Raw genomic sequence first — 20,020 nt, 5'->3', positions numbered from 1 at the left:
GGTGGGAGGTGATATTGATGGTTTGCTTTTGGTCCGCTATGCTTGTATTGTGCATTGCTTTATATACGTAACCACATGAAGTCAAATGAATTTGAACACAGCCATAAGGGTAAATGATGACTGATTTTTAATTTTTGGGTGAACTATACCTTTAATGTTTTTTTTATTAATATGGAAATATTAAATATCTCATTACTCGTGTGATATTGTGTTTGTTACTCATGTGATATTGCGTTCGTTACTCGTGTGATATTGCGTTCGTTACTCGTGTGATATTGTGCTTGTTATTCGTGTGATATTGTGCTTGTTACTCGTGTGATATTGTGTTCGTTACTCATGTGATATTGTGCTCGTTACTCGTGTGATATTGTGTTCGTTACTCGTGTGATATTGTGCTCGTTACTCGTGTGATATTGTGCTTGTTATTCGTGTGATATTGTGCTTGTTACTCGTGTGATATTGTGTTCGTTACTCATGTGATATTGTGTTCGTTACTCGTGTGATATTGTGCTCGTTACTCGTGTGATATTGTGCTTGTTATTCGTGTGATATTGTGCTTGTTACTCGTGTGATATTGTGCTTGTTACTCGTGTGATATTGTGCTTGTTACTCGTGTGATATTGTGCTTGTTATTCGTGTGATATTGTGCTTGTTACTCGTGTGATATTGTGCTTGTTACTCGTGTGATATTGTGTTCGTTACTCGTGTGATATTGTGCTTGTTACTCGTGTGATATTGTGTTCGTTACTCGTGTGATATTGTGCTTGTTACTCGTGTGATATTGTGTTCGTTACTCGTGTGATATTGTGCTTGTTACTCGTGTGATATTGTGTTCGTTACTCGTGTGATATTGTTTTGTTACTCGTGTGATATTGTGCTTGTTATTCGTGTGATATTGTGCTTGTTACTCGTGTGATATTGTGCTTGTTACTCGTGTGATATTGTGCTTGTTATTCGTGTGATATTGTGCTTGTTACTCGTGTGATATTGTGCTTGTTACTCGTGTGATATTGTGTTCGTTACTCGTGTGATATTGTGCTTGTTACTCGTGTGATATTGTGTTCGTTACTCGTGTGATATTGTGTTCGTTACTCGTGTGATATTGTGCTTGTTACTCGTGTGATATTGTGTTCGTTACTCATGTGATATTGTGTTCGTTACTCGTGTGATATTGTGTTCGTTACTCATGTGATATTGTGCTTGTTACTCATGTGATATTGTGTTCGTTACTCGTGTGATATTGTGCTCGTTACTTGTGTGATATTGCGTTCGTTACTCGTGTGATATTGTGCTTGTTACTCGTGTGATATTGTGCTTCTTACTCGTGTGATATTGTGTTCGTTACTCGTGTGATATTGTGTTCGTTACTTGTGTGATATTGCGTTCGTTACTCGTGTGATATTGTGCTTGTTACTCGTGTGATATTGTGCTTCTTACTCGTGTGATATTGTGTTCGTTACTCGTGTGATATTGTGCTTGTTACTCGTGTGATATTGTGCTTGTTACTCATGTGATATTGTTTTGTTACTCGTGTGATATTGTGTTCGTTACTCGTGTGATATTGCGTTCGTTACTCGTGTGATATTGTGCTTGTTACTCATGTGATATTGTTTTGTTACTCGTGTGATATTGCGTTCGTTACTCGTGTGATATTGTGCTTGTTACTCATGTGATATTGTTTTGTTACTCGTGTGATATTGTGTTCGTTACTCGTGTGATATTGTGCTTGTTACTCGTGTGATATTGTGCTTGTTACTCATGTGATATTGTTTTGTTACTCGTGTGATATTGTGTTCGTTACTCGTGTGATATTGCGTTCGTTACTCGTGTGATATTGTGCTTGTTACTCATGTGATATTGTTTTGTTACTCGTGTGATATTGCGTTCGTTACTCGTGTGATATTGTGCTTGTTACTCATGTGATATTGTTTTGTTACTCGTGTGATATTGCGTTCGTTACTCGTGTGATATTGTGCTTGTTACTCGTGTGATATTGTGCTTGTTACTCGTGTGATATTGCGTTCGTTACTCGTGTGATATTGTGCTTGTTACTCGTGTGATATTGTGCTTGTTACTCGTGTGATATTGTGCTTGTTACTCGTGTGATATTGTGTTTGTTACTCGTGTGATATTGTGTTTGTTACTCGTGTGATATTACATCCGTTACTCGTGTGATATTGTGCTTGTTACTCATGTGATATTGTTTTGTTACTCGTGTGATATTGCGTTCATTACTTGTGTGATATTGCGTTCGTTCTTCGTGTGATATTGTGTTCGTTACTCGTGTGATATTGTGTTCGTTACTCGTGTGATATTGTGTTCGTTACTCGTGTGATATTGTGCTCGTTACTCGTGTGATATTGTGTTCGTTACTCGTGTGATATTGTGTTCGTTACTCATGTGATATTGTGTTCGTTACTCGTGTGATATTGTGTTCGTTACTCGTGTGATATTGTGCTCGTTACTCGTGTGATATTGTTTTGTTACTCGTGTGATATTGTGTTCGTTACTCGTGTGATATTGTGTTCGTTACTCGTGTGATATTGTGCTCGTTACTCGTGTGATATTGTGCTCGTTACTCGTGTGATATTGCGTTCGTTACTCGTGTGATATTGTGTTTGTTACTCGTGTGATATTACGTTCGTTACTCGTGTGATATTGTGCTTGTTACTCATGTGATATTGTGCTCGTTACTCATGTGATATTGTGTTCGTTACTCGTGTGATATTGTGTTCGTTACTCGTGTGATATTGTGCTCGTTACTCGTGTGATATTGCGTTCGTTACTCGTGTGATATTGTGTTCGTTACTCGTGTGATATTGTGTTCGTTACTCGTGTGATATTGTGCTTGTTACTCATGTGATATTGTGTTCGTTACTCGTGTGATATTGTGCTTGTTACTCGTGTGATATTGTGTTCGTTACTCGTGTGATATTGCGTTCGTTACTCGTGTGATATTGCGTTCGTTACTCGTGTGATATTGCGTTCGTTACTCGTGTGATATTGTGTTCGTTACTCGTGTGATATTGTGTTCGTTACTCGTGTGATATTGTGTTCGTTACTCGTGTGATATTGTGCTTGTTACTCATGTGATATTGTGCTTGTTACTCATGTGATATTGTGCTCGTTACTCATGTGATATTGTGCTTGTTACTCGTGTGATATTGCGTTCGTTACTCGTGTGATATTGTGTTCGTTACTCGTGTGATATTGTGTTCGTTACTCGTGTGATATTGTGCTTGTTACTCATGTGATATTGTGCTTGTTACTCATGTGATATTGTGCTCGTTACTCATGTGATATTGTGCTTGTTACTCGTGTGATATTGTGTTCGTTACTCGTGTGATATTGTGTTCGTTACTCGTGTGATATTGTGCTTGTTACTCGTGTGATATTGTGTTCGTTACTCGTGTGATATTGTGTTCGTTACTCGTGTGATATTGTGTTCGTTACTCGTGTGATATTGTGCTCGTTACTCGTGTGATATTGTGCTCGTTACTCATGTGATATTGTGCTTGTTACTCATGTGATATTGTGCTTGTTACTCGTGTGATATTGTGTTCGTTACTCGTGTGATATTGTGTTCGTTACTCGTGTGATATTGTGTTCGTTACTCGTGTGATATTGTGTTCGTTACTCGTGTGATATTGTGCTTGTTACTCATGTGATATTGTGCTTGTTACTCATGTGATATTGTGCTCGTTACTCATGTGATATTGTGCTTGTTACTCGTGTGATATTGCGTTCGTTACTCGTGTGATATTGTGTTCGTTACTCGTGTGATATTGTGTTCGTTACTCGTGTGATATTGTGCTTGTTACTCATGTGATATTGTGCTTGTTACTCATGTGATATTGTGCTCGTTACTCATGTGATATTGTGCTTGTTACTCGTGTGATATTGTGTTCGTTACTCGTGTGATATTGTGTTCGTTACTCGTGTGATATTGTGCTTGTTACTCATGTGATATTGCGTTCGTTACTCGTGTGATATTGTGTTCGTTACTCGTGTGATATTGTGCTTGTTACTCATGTGATATTGTGCTCGTTACTCATGTGATATTGTGCTCGTTACTCGTGTGATATTGCGTTCGTTACTCGTGTGATATTGTGTTCGTTACTCGTGTGATATTGTGTTCGTTACTCGTGTGATATTGTGCTTGTTACTCATGTGATATTGTGCTCGTTACTCGTGTGATATTGTGTTCGTTACTCGTGTGATATTGTGTTCGTTACTCGTGTGATATTGTGCTTGTTACTCATGTGATATTGTGTTCGTTACTCGTGTGATATTGTGTTTGTTACTCGTGTGATATTGTGTTTGTTACTCGTGTGATATTGTGTTCGTTACTCGTGTGATATTGTGCTTGTTACTCATGTGATATTGTGCTCGTTACTCGTGTGATATTGTGCTCGTTACTCATGTGATATTGTGTTTGTTACTCGTGTGATATTACATCCGTTACTCGTGTGATATTGTGTTCGTTACTCGTGTGATATTGTGTTCGTTACTCGTGTGATATTGTGTTCGTTACTCGTGTGATATTGTGTTCGTTACTCATGTGATATTGTGCTTGTTACTCATGTGATATTGTTTTGTTACTCGTGTGATATTGTGCTTGTTACTCGTGTGATATTGTGTTCGTTACTCGTGTGATATTGTGTTCGTTACTCGTGTGATATTGTGTTTGTTACTCGTGTGATATTACATCCGTTACTCGTGTGATATTGTGTTTGTTACTCGTGTGATATTGTGTTTGTTACTCGTGTGATATTGTGTTTGTTACTCGTGTGATATTGTGTTCGTTACTCGTGTGATATTGTGTTCGTTACTCGTGTGATATTGTGTTCGTTACTCGTGTGATATTGTGTTTGTTACTCATGTGATATTGTTTTGTTACTCGTGTGATATTGTGTTCGTTACTCGTGTGATATTGTGTTTGTTACTCGTGTGATATTGTGTTTGTTACTCGTGTGATATTGTGTTCGTTACTCGTGTGATATTGTGCTTGTTACTCATGTGATATTGTGCTCGTTACTCGTGTGATATTGTGCTCGTTACTCATGTGATATTGTGTTTGTTACTCGTGTGATATTACATCCGTTACTCGTGTGATATTGTGTTCGTTACTCGTGTGATATTGTGTTTGTTACTCGTGTGATATTGTGTTCGTTACTCGTGTGATATTGTGCTTGTTACTCATGTGATATTGTGCTCGTTACTCGTGTGATATTGTGTTTGTTACTCGTGTGATATTACATCCGTTACTCGTGTGATATTGTGTTCGTTACTCGTGTGATATTGTGTTCGTTACTCGTGTGATATTGTGTTCGTTACTCGTGTGATATTGTGTTCGTTACTCGTGTGATATTGTGTTCGTTACTCGTGTGATATTGTGTTCGTTACTCGTGTGATATTGTGCTTGTTACTCGTGTGATATTGTGTTCGTTACTCGTGTGATATTGTGTTCGTTACTCGTGTGATATTGTGTTCGTTACTCGTGTGATATTGTGTTCGTTACTCGTGTGATATTGTGTTCGTTACTCGTGTGATATTGTGTTCGTTACTCGTGTGATATTGTGTTCGTTACTCGTGTGATATTGTGTTCGTTACTCGTGTGATATTGTGTTCGTTACTTGTGTGATATTGTGTTCGTTACTCGTGTGATATTGTGTTCGTTACTTGTGTGATATTGCGTTCGTTACTCGTGTGATATTGCGTTCGTTACTCGTGTGATATTGTGCTTGTTACTCGTGTGATATTGTGTTCGTTACTCGTGTGATATTGTGTTCGTTACTCGTGTGATATTGTGTTCGTTACTCGTGTGATATTGTGTTCGTTACTCGTGTGATATTGTGTTCGTTACTCGTGTGATATTGTGTTCGTTACTCGTGTGATATTGTGTTCGTTACTCGTGTGATATTGTGTTCGTTACTCGTGTGATATTGTGTTCGTTACTTGTGTGATATTGTGTTCGTTACTCGTGTGATATTGTGTTCGTTACTCGTGTGATATTGCGTTCGTTACTCGTGTGATATTGTGTTCGTTACTCGTGTGATATTGTAACGAACACAATATCACACGAGTAACGAACATTATCACACGAGTAACGAACACAATATCAAACGAGGTCTGTTGCGGGGTGGATGTGTTAAATCTGTTAATAATTTTAGCGCGTTGCTTTTTCCCCCATAACTAATTAATTAAATTAACATGTTAAATCAACAGCTGTAATATATATGTACACACATATATATGGTTCATCTGAAGATGTAAAAACCATCTCAGAATCATGAAGTAGGAACAGTGGGATCATGAAGACTCTACAACATCATTTGTGTTTGCCATTAGTCTCAAAATGAAATGATTTTATGATTGCAAAGCCGCAACAACACCAATTACGACACCGATTACACACTGCTCCTGTGATAGACACACTTCTGCACTCTCTCAGAGCTCATTTTACCAAATTACAATGAATGAGTTACTCATGCAACTCTGTCACCAAATAATAGCCAATTTAATAAAAATGGGAGAAGTGCTGCAATATTACAAGCACCAGCCTCAGATTAATATTCATGCACGACACACACACACACACACAGCTTTGAACTTTGGCTGAGCTCACCAATCTGCCACGGCTCTGAGTTGATGAGTTAGTGTTACGCAGTGTGTCTATTCCATGTCCTTTCCTTGAACTGCCACCAAAATTGGGGGAACAGTGTTCAAAAAAGCTGCCTCAATTTCCCACAATTCCCCTGGGCAGAGCTCAGGCAGGCTGGCCGGGTTTATCTCATGTTCCAGTGCCCTGATTTAAGAGCAATCGCACAGCAGAGACGCTACAGGGTTGGTTCATCCAGAACCAGGGCGCAGTAAACAGCACAACGGATTGATTTCATTTCACACTTTTCACGCAAACCTAATTAAGGCATCAAGACAGAAAAAAGGACCATTTAGACACGATCAAGCTTTAGGCAGGATGAAGCCGAGCGCTCTAACAGATTCCACGATAAGACAAATCCAATATGAAATATTAAACTCTCAGGGCCTGATGTACTGAAGCGTTTAGTACTGTGCTGAGACGACATAAGTGACAAGGTTAGCATTAATAGTATCCGACAGCGCTGGTCGTATCTGAGACTCTCAAAAATATCATCAAGCATCCGTACAGATGTTGCACTGACTCAATAACATCCACAATCCTCTGCAGGCATCAGTCTGCCAAGGCTTTTTAAGACTCAATTCAAGCTAAAAGCGACTTCGAGGAGTGTTCGTTCTCTTAAAGAGTCTCTTGATCGGCTTCTGGATCATGCTGCTGGCAAATTGTATGCATATTTAAAACTGGGGGGTGTGAGATAATTATACAGTATGTATAGCTGTGGAAATGTGTGTTGCCTACGCCTCAGGCACAATTAGAAAAGTCAAGCACCTTTTCGAAGAGCTCACAGCAGTTTCTGTGGCATTTCAGCGCTGCCATCTGTGATAAATAAGTCGATAAATGTTGTTAGAGTGTGAGCGGGAACAGATTTCTCCACACTGCTGGATGTGTCTGACAGAGGAGATACAAAGGTCAAGATTCACTGAAATCTTTTTAATGTCAGCATGAAAGAGAAGTTACACTAGTCTTTTTGTCTCTATTGTGCCGTATATCAGAGTGAAATGTTACAGGAACAAGAACAAATGTAGGGCGGGGCTTGATTTTGATTGGATGGTTGTGGTTTGCTATTGGTGGATCTCATGTGAGTGACAGGTTGCCCCGCCCTCATCATCAGAGAAGAGAAGAGATTCTGATTCAAGATTACCAGAACATGAATTTAACACAATAATGATGTGCACCGATAAATCATTTAGAATAAACACTGCAATATTCCATAAAAAAATTAGAAATGTTAAAATTTTATTTCATGGTGACTTTAGTAATAATGTTAAGAAAAAAAAGACAAGAACATCACTTGGGAATAACTTGATTCTTAGGTTAGACAAAAAGAAGATAGAAGTTAAGGATGAAACTTAAGGATGTTTCATGAATCTTGCCACAGGTGTGTGTGTGTGTGTGTGTGTGTGTGTGTGTGTGTGTGTGTGTGTGTGTGTGTGTGTGTGTGTGTGTGTGTGTGTGTGTGTGTGTGTGTGTGTGTGTGTGTGTGTGTGTGTGCGTGTGTGTGTGTGCGTGTGTGTGCGTGTGTGTGCGTGTGTGTGTGACAGAGAGAGAGAGAGAGATTGCTCTGAAGAAGTTGAGGTGGGAGAACTCTGTTTGAATGTATGTTTGTGTGTGTATATGTGAGGTCATAAACGTACGTGTGTGTGTGTGTGTGTGTGTGTGTGTGTGTGCGTGTGTGTGCGTGTGTGTGTGTGTGTGAAGATAAGCCCTCTGGCATTTCTGTCTCTGAAGTGGCGCCTTTGAGCTCCATGAAAGCACCATGAGGCCGTGTGTGTGTGTGTGTGTGTGTGTGTGTGATTCATGACAGAAGACTGTTATCACACCACAGCAGCAGCATGAGAATAAGACAGAGGTCAGCGTCAGACATCAGGACTGTGTGAGACTGATGCGTTTGAGACTGACAACTGCATTAAATAATGTGACGGATCAGGAGCGCACTGAATACAGTCTGTGGACACGTTTACACAGTATACTGCGCTTATACGGTTACATTCACATGGTGACGACACATTTCATAAGCAAACTGATGTTTTTTTTTTTTTTTTTTCAGGCTGTGTAAGTGGAATTGTGCTACCTTCACATCAGGTCATGTGATCTGCAGTTTTCACGTGTGCTTTCAATAACATGAGCTGTGTGTGATCTGAAGACCAAACTCGGTATTCACAGACAATTTCAAAGAGAAGAAAAAGTCTAAAAGAAAAGTGAACAATTACAGAATTTGACCTTTTTACTAAATTTACCCATTCAGCAGATACTTTTATCCAAAGCAACTTACAAAATAGGAACAAAAGCAATTTGTCAAAGACCTAACAGAATTCGTAAAAAACATCTGGTCTAGACAACTAGTAGTGTTCAGAAAAACATACAATGTCAACATATTACAAAATAAATGTTCAGATAAAGATATAATCAGTTATTTTGGTTGTATAATTATAGTATAGTATAGTATGATATAGTATAGTATAATTTAGTATACAGAATAGTATAGTATATAGTATAATAGACAGTATAGTGCAGCACATAGTATAGTATAGTATAGTATAGAACAGTATAGTATAGTACAGTATAGTATAGTATAGTATAGTATAGTATAGTATAGAACAGTATAGTATAGTATAGTATAGTATAGTATAGTATAGTATAGTATAGTGTGCTATAATATAGCATATAGTATAGTATAGTATAGTACAGTACATAGTGTAGTATAGTATAATGTAATATAGTATAGTATGTGGTGTTATAACAGTATAGTATATAGTACAGTATATAGTATAATAGTGTAATATAGTATAGTACAGTATATAGTATAGTATAGCATAGCATAGTACAGTATAGTATAGCATAGTATAGTATTAGTATTGTGGCAATAAATGCTATTTTTAACTGTCTTTATATTATCACAATAAATATGTTCCTCGCACAGTATGATTCTTTACACATGAAAGTATTTATATTTTAAAAAGTGGGTCATTATATTTGTTGGCCCTTGAGATAAAAACAATTTGCATTTGTCATCTTCTCTAGTTTGCATCCTAATCAAGTTGTCTAATAAACCTAATAAACATTGTATATTATGAATATTGTTGGTCTTTTGACAATTGCTTTTGTTCCTCATTTGAAAGTCGCTGGATTAATGTAAATAGAAAATGTCACTTTTTGTCAACACTCACTGTATTTGTACACTCTTAGAAAAAATGGAGGTTCTTGACTCAACAAGAGCCCTTTATGCCAAAAAGGCTTTATATGAGGAGAAATGTCTTAAATGATTGCATAATACTTTCATGTTTGATGGGTTAATTCAATGTCTTCTAGTGATGAAGTATGTTTACAAGCTGTTTAATTGTAACACACAGACAAACACTCCAGAAAACACTGTGTGTGCATTTCAGTTTCACCTTGTGAGTTTATCTTTAAAGACAATCAGCCACACACACACACACACATACACACACACACTCATTCTTTAAAGTGTCGCTGCATTTGCACTCATCAATCGCTCTGCCTGTGCGTGCTGATGTGTGTGAGGCGGCAGCAGATAACCAGGTGACTAATTAGGTGACACACAAGTGCACAACCCTGCACTGACCTACACAAGCACATATCAGGCTCACTGATAAACGCATGAGTGAATATAACACACACGTGCACACACACTTCAATGAATAACCCCGGCGGTAAATAAATATCAAGAGCTGTACGCACTGCAGTGAATCAAATCCACTGCAGCATAATGTTGTGTGTTTCGTCAGACCAAACAGAGATTGATGACATATAAGCCGCAGAGCTCAGTAATAACCAAAGCACTCATCGCAATATTTTTGCCGTTCGGTCGGTGTCTCCTGAAGTCACTTCCAAGTGCATTTATCCTAATCAAGCATTTGCATTTTACAAGCTGACAGACAAACTCGGTATGCAAATAAGACGAATTCTGGCACGCAAAAATGGCAGGAAATATGAGCGGTGAATATTACATTATTCATGCAATAATGAAAACGAGCGAAATGCAAATACAATGTAAAACTCTTCAACGGACACTGACCCAGATGCCTCTAAAATCCGCCGATAACACAAAGCCTCCATTTATGGAAAGACTCTAATGAGTGTTTCTCTCATGTCATGACCTCATGATGACCTTTTGACCTCTGGAATCAGGGGTCGAGCGTTGAGACGGGCTCCAGACCACCGAGCAGACGTCTCAAGGGATCTGCTATGATTGACGTGCCTTGAAGATTTCTTTTTGAACATTTTTCTGAAATGGGAGCATTAAGAGGTCCATGGGAAGCCAGCCAGAGGCCTTGCGACTGATTTCCGATTTCTCTGCTTCCTGACGGAAAACAGCGTCAAAGCATGCTTTATCTACGTTGAAGCGGATTGGAGAGAGGAATAAGCAGCAGAAAAACTAGGACAAAGACATGAAGGAAATAATAAAGTCTTTGAAAGCTGCCTCTGTCTGACTGACAACAAAGAACTTTGATTTCCTCTCAAAGGAGGAGATGATTTGCCTTGATCCTCATCGCAGAATGAATTAGAGTGATTATCACAGTTAAAACACATCTAAACTAAAGACACATTAATGTATGAAACACAAGAATATTTCATATTAAACGCAGCTTGTGCTTAATCCACAGCATCTGAGATCAGTTACCATATTCATCTGTTTAAGGTGGGACTGCTTTTCCGAGCGGATGAATTGCCAATGTAATTCCAATGTAATGGTCATGATGTGAACTGAAAGATTGACTAAAAGACAGACTAATTGTGCTTTTTTTATCACGCCAGTTTTGTTTTTACCCCAGTTTATTATATATATATATATATATATATATATAGACACTTTTTATTTCAGTTTTATTTTTTTTTTAGTGCATCAAAGTTAAAATAAAAGAAACTACCTAAAATAAATAAGTTTAAGTTTTTATTTTTTATATATTTTTTTCAGTTATATATATTAGTATATATATATTATATATTATATATATATTTATATTCATATATATATATTAGTGTGTGTATTAATAAAAATATAAAATATTTATTTAATAATAAAACGTAATACGTAATAATAATAACGATTTAAAAATTCTTTACATTTCCAGATTTTCCACCACCATTAAAAACCTTATGACGTACATTTTTAACAATACTTTTATTTTTTAAATTTTTTTTTTTTTTTTTATGTGTATTTTCAAGTTCCAGTATACCTCGTTGTGAGTTTTTTTTTTAACTAATGGACGGTAAAATGAATCTCTGTTGTAATCGGTATCCGTGGCAAAAGCTTAAGCTCTATATTTAACCCAGAATATTCCTTTTAAAGGAAAGAGAAACCATAAGAATAATTTCCACCCTGGCCTGTGAGGAAGATAATCAATAAACTCCCTTGAAGCTAATGCAGTCATAAATCCATGAAGACAGAGAGAGAGAGAGAGAGAGAGAGCCCTTCTGCCGCAGTACCTGTGGAGGATCTAGAGATGTGTGAATCTCTTCCACTCGCTCCTCTGCTCGCGTCCACATGACTAATGCAGTCATAACAAAGCAGTGCTGTTCCACACACACACACACAGAGGACAAAGAAGGAAACACCTTTCAAGAACTGATGCACAAAAATATATCAGGCCAATATTCTTTTCTTATTATATTTCATTTGTCAAACAAAAAAAAAAAACCTCTGTTGAACAGCCGTGTTTAGTTATGCCTGAGTTAGCCATGAGACCCTGAGCCAAACCTGCAGCAGACACACCATCACCTGCTTCAGCTGTCACACACACACACACACACATCCGCAGGTGAGCGGCGAACAGAGAGGGAAATCATGCACCCTTACACACACACACACGGTTTACAGTCAGCCGAGAGTCAGGGACTGGAAATGATCTGTTCCTGAAGTCTTGACAGAGGAACTAAGTTGTTAGCATTCAGAGAGAGAGAGAGAGAAAGAACCGTAAGCAGGAAATATCCCAGCATTCCCATGAACAGGTGGATACAGCAACTCATATTAAAATGAGCCTATTTTACACATTCACACTGATTTGCAATGAAAATGTTTGAGCGATTGTGCTTCAACCTATTCAGTGTGAGACTTCAGTATGACTGAGATACTATTATTGTTTTCATATTTTTGATCAGTTTTTATTTGTATGTTTTCCTTTCAATTTTAGTTAAAGTTTTAGTAATTTTGTTGTGGTTTTGTCATTTAATTTTTTTAATATGTCCATTCAGTTTTTAATAACTTTTAGTTTATTTTTAGTTATTTTAGCACAAACGTATTAAACTAAATTAAAATAAGAAATGTTGCCTTGGCAATTAGCTGAAATAAAATAAGTTTACACCTACGATAACACTGAGCATGCTGAACTTCTCCGAACACTGCAACAATCATAACATGAGTCTTTTTAAAAAACATAATTCAGCATAATTCCTTGTTTTTCACAGTCTCTGACAACTGCATGCATGTGAAAAAAAGGAACAAAAGTGCGGTGTGACGCCGCTTGCAGCATTTTACTAAATATTTCACTACAAAATGCCGCTCAGGGATTCGAATGGATCAGTGAGTCATGTTGAATGGTGAGTCAAATGAATCATCTAAACAAACCGATTCACTAAATTGAATCTGACCTTCAGGCACTACAACATTGGGAAAAAAATTAACTCATTGCAGAGGTTCCTTACTGGCATTGATGATTCCATGAAGATCCTTCAACATCCACTGAATCATTCCCATTAAAATGTTTTCCAAACTAAGGGTGTTTTCCCGCCTCTAGATCGTTTGCTTTGTTCCGAAACAGGGACTTAATTTGTTACATTGTTGCATTTTTTTTCTTAGTGCAGTTCACTTTCACAAGGCAGCATTTCAAAGTGTACCAAAATGTGTTTATGCACATCACATGTGAGTAAATCTGCCCTCTTATTGGTCAAAGTTTCCTCTGCGTCATCCATCAAGATGGACTGACACATTTGCTCTGCGATACTGTTCAATAAAAGCTTCTTTGAGGAACCAAAAATGCTTCTTCGATGGCATCACTGTGAAAACCCCCTTGTGGAAGCTTTATTTTTAAGAGTGTAGTGGAAAAGCTACAGCATTTTGCCGACAGACAAATGCAGTCAAGTTAGTAGCATCACTACTTTTAGTTAGTAACTTCCCAACATTGCCCACCTCAACCACCACATGACCAGTTATATCTGAGAAAGTGACTGTTCAGTATTTGAATCACTTTAAAGGAATCCATTGGTAAAACAAAATCACACACAGAATGAATCAAATGGGGCGAACCTGCGAAGGCTTTAGATATGCGGTCTTTCTTCCACTCCCAGGGCTGATCGTACTCCTCCGGCGGCCTCTCGTCGTCCTGCGGTAATCTGCTCTCGCGGGAACACAGGCCAGATCCGTCCGGATCTCCTCCGTTCTCCTCCGGCTCGTACGGAGTGTCGTATAGAGGTAGCTGCCGAACCGGACCGTCTTTAGGAGCACGACCACCTCGAATTTCTGCCACATGAAGAGAGCAGAAGACTGTGTTAAGATCATTGCCTGGGTTATTAGACTAGGAAACCATTTTCTATGAATTGATTGACACATTTTCAGTCAAATTCCAGCATTTCTTTTGACAAAGTCATTTAGCTGCAGGGTGCCCATTTCAGACCGTTTCATTATACATTCCAGTTTTTTTTCATGTTAAGTGCTTAAAAGCTTCAGTCCAATGAACCAAAACAAGCTCAAAGCACCTAAACATGCAGTGTTTAACAGTGAGACCTGCAGCGTTCAGAGGAACGCCCCGGGAGTCTCGTCTGAACACAACAGAGACCAGCTGGAGATCCACCTGAGATCAGCCTGACTTTATCCAGCAACACTGGGAACAAACCTGCTGCGGAACCTGTGGATCTGGAAGAAAGACGTGCTAATGAGTGTGTGTTTCAGAAGAAAATGATTTGTTTCAGGGCTGCAGCTGATGGTGATTTTGGTCAAGTGAATAATGCATGATGTTGATTAAAAATAAAAGTTATTTCTTGTATTTTGCCTGATACGCTACTACACATTATGTGCGAAAAGGTCTAGCATATACATTCTAAAACATGCGCAATATAATAAACATGATGGAAACGTGTAGTAATTATATTCTGTTTACAGCCAATTACAAACACTCTCATAAAAACACAACGACTCGTTTACAGGTAGAACTCTAAACATACATTTAACATTCAACAAAATTAGTATTTAACACAGTAAAGTCAGAATTAGCTGCTCCTAATCTATTATGTTTTCCGTATGCAGTGCACAGATGCGATTAATCAATATTAGTTGATGATTTCATTATCGGTTTTAGCGATTAGTAGTGCACAGCATTTAGATGTGATTAATCCATTATCAAATCGATTGTCAATTATTTCCATTATTGATTTTATCGATTACTAGTTCACATCATTTAGATGATTAAACAAATTAGTTGTCGATTATTTTCATTATTGATTTTATTGATTAGTTGGGCACAGCATTTAGATGCGATTGATTGATAATCAAATTAGTTTACTTTCATTATCGATTTTATCTATTAGATGTGATTAATTGATAATCAAATTTGTTTTTGATTTACATTATTGATTTTATAGTTTGTTTGGTGCACAGCATGCAGGTGAAATTAATCGATAATCAAAGTAGTTGTTGATTAATTTCATTATCGATTTTACCAATTAGTAGTGCACAGCATTTAGATGTGATTAATCAATAATCAAATTAGCTGCTGATTATTTTCATTATTGATTTGATCATTTAGTTGTGCATAGCATTTAGATGCGATTATCAATAATTCAATTAGTTGCCGATTATTTCCATTATTGATTTTATCGATTACTTGTTCACAGCATTTAGATGATTAAACAAATTAGTTGTCAGTTATTTTCATTATTGATTTTATTTTTTAGCTGTGCACAGCATTTAGATGCGATTGATCGATAATCAAATTAGTTTACTTTCATTATCGATTTTATCTATTAGATGCGATTAATTGATAATCAAATTTGTTTTTGATTTACATTATTGATTTTATAGTTTATTTGGTGCACAGCATGCAGGTGCAATTAATCGATAATCAAAGTAGTTGTCGTTTATTTTCATTTTGTTTTATTTTAGTTGTGCACAGCATTTAGATGCAATTAATCAACAAATTGGTCGTTGAATACTTTCATTATCAATTTCATCGATTAGTTGTGCACAGTATGGATGTGCGATTAATCGATAATCAAATAGGTTGTCAATCATTACCAATTTTATTGATTAGTTGCTGGAGCCTTAATTTGTTTAATGAACACTGGCCAGCCTCCATACTCTAATTCTGCTGTATCACAATTCTATAAACCACAGAACGATAAACACAGTTAGTCTCGCAGCCGTCAAAACCGTCGCTCCGTCCTAAACCTCCAGGGGTCACTGGAAACTGGACTCCATTTATCTGCTACCCTTCACTACAAAACACAGAAATCATAGTGTCAGTCCAGTGTGCAGCTTTGATCAACAGATAGCAGTTTCTCAAACCCTCTCTCTAAAACCGATGGCATTTCCCCCTCCTTTTCTCTCTCTCTCTCCTTCTCTGGGGTGGCATGAAGCTGTTAGCAGCCGGTCGTAATGGTATGGTATAATGTAGAGACGCTCATGGAATGAAATATAACACCACACCGCTGCATAATTGCCTCTCTGCTCAAGGGAGCTCTTGCGGAAAAACGAGAAAAGTGTAGAGACTACAGAGAGAGAGAGAGAGAGAGAGAGATCTTCATATAAGCCTCACTCCTTTCATTATACTCTTAAGTAGTGCTACAACAAGATTTTGGCGAACAAACAACAATTTTCAGTTTTGGCTGAAATAGTTTTGGAGGGCGAAATCATTGATCGAAACAATAATCTCCGACGGCGTGTTTTGACTGTGTCAGTGTCTATTTCTTGCACACAACGTGGATAAACTACAACAGGTAAACATGTCAGCTGTGTGGACACTAGTGCTGGGTCGACGATATCGATTTCTTGTTTTCAGTCAATACCAGTCTCAATATCAATCTTTCAGTCTTTGCTGTTTTCTGCTTCACTAAACATTATTTGAAGCACCTGTCATCCAATAATCACGATAATATTTGTGCTTTGTTACTTTTGATATGAAACAAAATCTCAGCTTTCAAATTCTGTCAGTTTTATAATGAAATTCACACATTAAATGTAGTTTACTACTAGTTACAGCACCAAATAAACATGAATGAACATCAGAAGGTACAGTAGTGGGCAAAAATGATGTCCTGCCTATGAAAAATTGACATCTTAAGCCTTACTTCGTATTAAGAATTTATAAGATTTTGTAAGCATATTGTGTAGTTGTGTTTGGAGTCAATTGTTTTATTTGTGATAATAATGCAATGACACATGACAAATTGTGAGGAGAAATTTCTTTTATCAAAACGTTGATATAAAAATGTGCAACTTTGTCCAACTCCGTTTTTGAGTTAGTATTAAATAAATTATTAATCTATTTTCAATATCAGCTAAATTAAAACTTTCGGTTTCTGCAAAAAAGAAGATTTTGTAAGACATTTTACAACCAAATGACTTTGAAAACACCAACAATGTACAAAAAATGTACCAAAAGCAGCATGGCATTAGCAGAGTAAAGGTCAGAGAGGCTTAAATAAGCCAGCCTGAAGAGCCGGAGTGTGTCTTAAGAACTCAAAGGTTTACATGATCTCATGCAGACACGGCTGAAACTCTCCTTTTCACACTTCCTGCCTCCCTGCACTCGTCTGGGCATGTTACTGCTGTTTGGGCAAATGGGTGTATCTGCCGGAGCTCGTAACGGTAATTACCGGGATCCAGCGGAACCGAGTCCAGTCATGGTGCTAGTGCCCTTTCAGCCTTCAAGTCTGCACCAGTTCAGGGATCAAAGGTCAAACAGCAACGTGGCATTCACACACATGCACACATGTTGGCCACCCACTGTCTGTGTGTGAGAGGAGGCTGGGTGGTCTGATGAATCAAAGCTCAACACTGACCTTCATCCTGAAGATCCCAGACCTCAAATCCACTCACACCTCAAACCCTGCTCCTAAACATGAACGTTATGTAATGATCCTCTTATCAACACAAACCTGCTCTTGAGATGGATATATAATGTTACATTAGAGGTTCACTGGTGAGGATTCTGATTCATCCGAGTGTATAGAATCATTTGAATCTGTTCACCAAAAAGATTTCTTTACCAATTCATCCAGTGACCCTTTCTACCTCTCTTTCTTCCTCATTTGTGGAATAGAACAACAGACAGACAGAGAGATAGTGAGATGATAAAAGGAAGCTTGTGTCTGCCATGAAATAATAATAAAAAAGGTAATTGTGACCTAATTGTGATCTCACAAGTCTGATTTTTTTTAAAAAAAAAACTCTGTTTTATAATGCAATTCTGACTTTATATCTCGCAATTCTGACTTTATATCTCGCAATTCTGACTTTATATCTCGCAATTCTGACTTTATATCACGCAATTCTGACTTTATATCTCGCAATTCTGACTTTATATCTCGCAATTCTGACTTTATATCTCGCAATTCTGACTTTATATCTCGCAATTCTGACTTTATAACTCGCAATTCTGACTTCATATCACACAATTCTGACTTTATATCTCGCAATTCTGACTTTATAACTCACAATTCTGACTTTATATCTCGCAATTCTGACTTTATATCTCGCAATTCTGACTTTATAACTCGCAATTCTGACTTTATATCTCGCAATTCTGACTTTATAACTCGCAATTCTGACTTTATATCTCGCAATTCTGACTTTATATCTCGCAATTCTGACTTTATAACTCGCAATTCTGACTTTATATCACACAATTCTGACTTTATATCTCGCAATTCTGACTTTATATCTCACAATTCTGACTTTATATCACACAATTTTGACTTTATATCTCGCAATTCTGACTTTATATCACACAATTTTGACTTTATATCTCGCAATTCTGACTTTTTATCACACAATTCTGACTTTATATCTCACAATTCTGACTTGATATCTCACAATTCTGACTTTATAACTCGCAATTCTGACTTTATATCTCGCAATTCTGACTTTATATCTCGCAATTCTGACTTTATATCTCGCAATTCTGACTTTATATCTCGCAATTCTGACTTTATATCACACGATTCTGACTTGATATCTCACAATTCTGACTTTATAACTCGCAATTCTGACTTTATATCTCGCAATTCTGACTTTATATCTCGCAATTCTGACTTTATAACTCGCAATTCTGACTTTATATCTCGCAATTCTGACTTTATATCTCGCAATTCTGACTTTATATCTCGCAATTCTGACTTTATAACTCGCAATTCTGACTTTATATCTCGCAATTCTGACTTTATATCTCGCAATTCTGACTTTATATCTCGCAATTCTGACTTTATATCTCGCAATTCTGACTTTATATCACACAATTTTGACTTTATATCTCGCAATTCTGACTTTTTATCACACAATTCTGACTTTTTATCACACAATTCTGACTTTATATCTCGCAATTCTGACTTTATATCTCGCAATTCTGACTTTATATCTCGCAATTCTGACTTTATATCACGCAATTCTGACTTTATATCTCGCAATTCTGACTTTATATCTCGCAATTCTGACTTTATATCTCGCAATTCTGACTTTATATCTCACAATTCTGACTTTATAACTCGCAATTCTGACTTTATATCTCGCAATTCTGACTTTATATCTCGCAATTCTGACTTTATATCTCGCAATTCTGACTTTATATCTCGCAATTCTGACTTTATATCTCGCAATTCTGACTTTATATCTCGCAATTCTGACTTTATATCTCGCAATTCTGACTTTATATCTCGCAATTCTGACTTTATAATTCGCAATTCTGACTTTATATCTCGCAATTCTGACTTTATATCTCGCAATTCTGACTTTATATCTCGCAATTCTGACTTTATATCTCGCAATTCTGACTTTATATCTCGCAATTCTGACTTTATATCTCGCAATTCTGACTTTATAACTCGCAATTCTGACTTTATATCACACAATTCTGACTTTATATCTCGCAATTCTGACTTTATAACTCACAATTCTGACTTTATATCTCGCAATTCTGACTTTATATCTCGCAATTCTGACTTTATAACTCACAATTCTGACTTTATATCTCGCAATTCTGACTTTATATCTCGCAATTCTGACTTTATATCTCGCAATTCTGACTTTATATCTCGCAATTCTGACTTTATAACTCACAATTCTGACTTTATATCACACAATTCTGACTTTATAACTCGCAATTCTGACTTTATATCTCGCAATTCTGACTT

At 37.1% G+C, this 20,020-nt stretch overlaps 1 protein-coding gene across 4 annotated transcripts in view; it reads right to left on the bottom strand.

The window, feature by feature from the left end:
* zgc:158464 (uncharacterized protein LOC791139 homolog) overlaps positions 1-20,020 on the bottom strand; it is a 143,897-nt gene that overhangs the window by 41,151 nt on the left and 82,726 nt on the right. For 3 of the 4 annotated variants that reach the window (XR_010895462.1, XM_067389567.1, XM_067389568.1), the window contains exon 3: positions 13,926-14,138. The exons of the other annotated variant lie outside the window; for it this stretch is intronic. Coding sequence is in view for 2 of the 3 variants with exons in the window: in XM_067389567.1 (XP_067245668.1) it covers positions 13,926-14,138 (213 nt within the window). In the remaining variant the exon portion in view is untranslated. The remainder of the gene's footprint in view (positions 1-13,925; positions 14,139-20,020) is intronic. 4 annotated transcript variants of the gene reach the window in all.

The sequence above is a fragment of the Chanodichthys erythropterus genome, chromosome 7 (assembly GCF_024489055.1).
Source record: "Chanodichthys erythropterus isolate Z2021 chromosome 7, ASM2448905v1, whole genome shotgun sequence".
Taxonomy (NCBI): domain Eukaryota; kingdom Metazoa; phylum Chordata; class Actinopteri; order Cypriniformes; family Xenocyprididae; genus Chanodichthys; species Chanodichthys erythropterus.
Note: the sequence above shows the minus strand (reverse complement) of the source record. Positions and strands in the feature narration are given on the sequence as shown.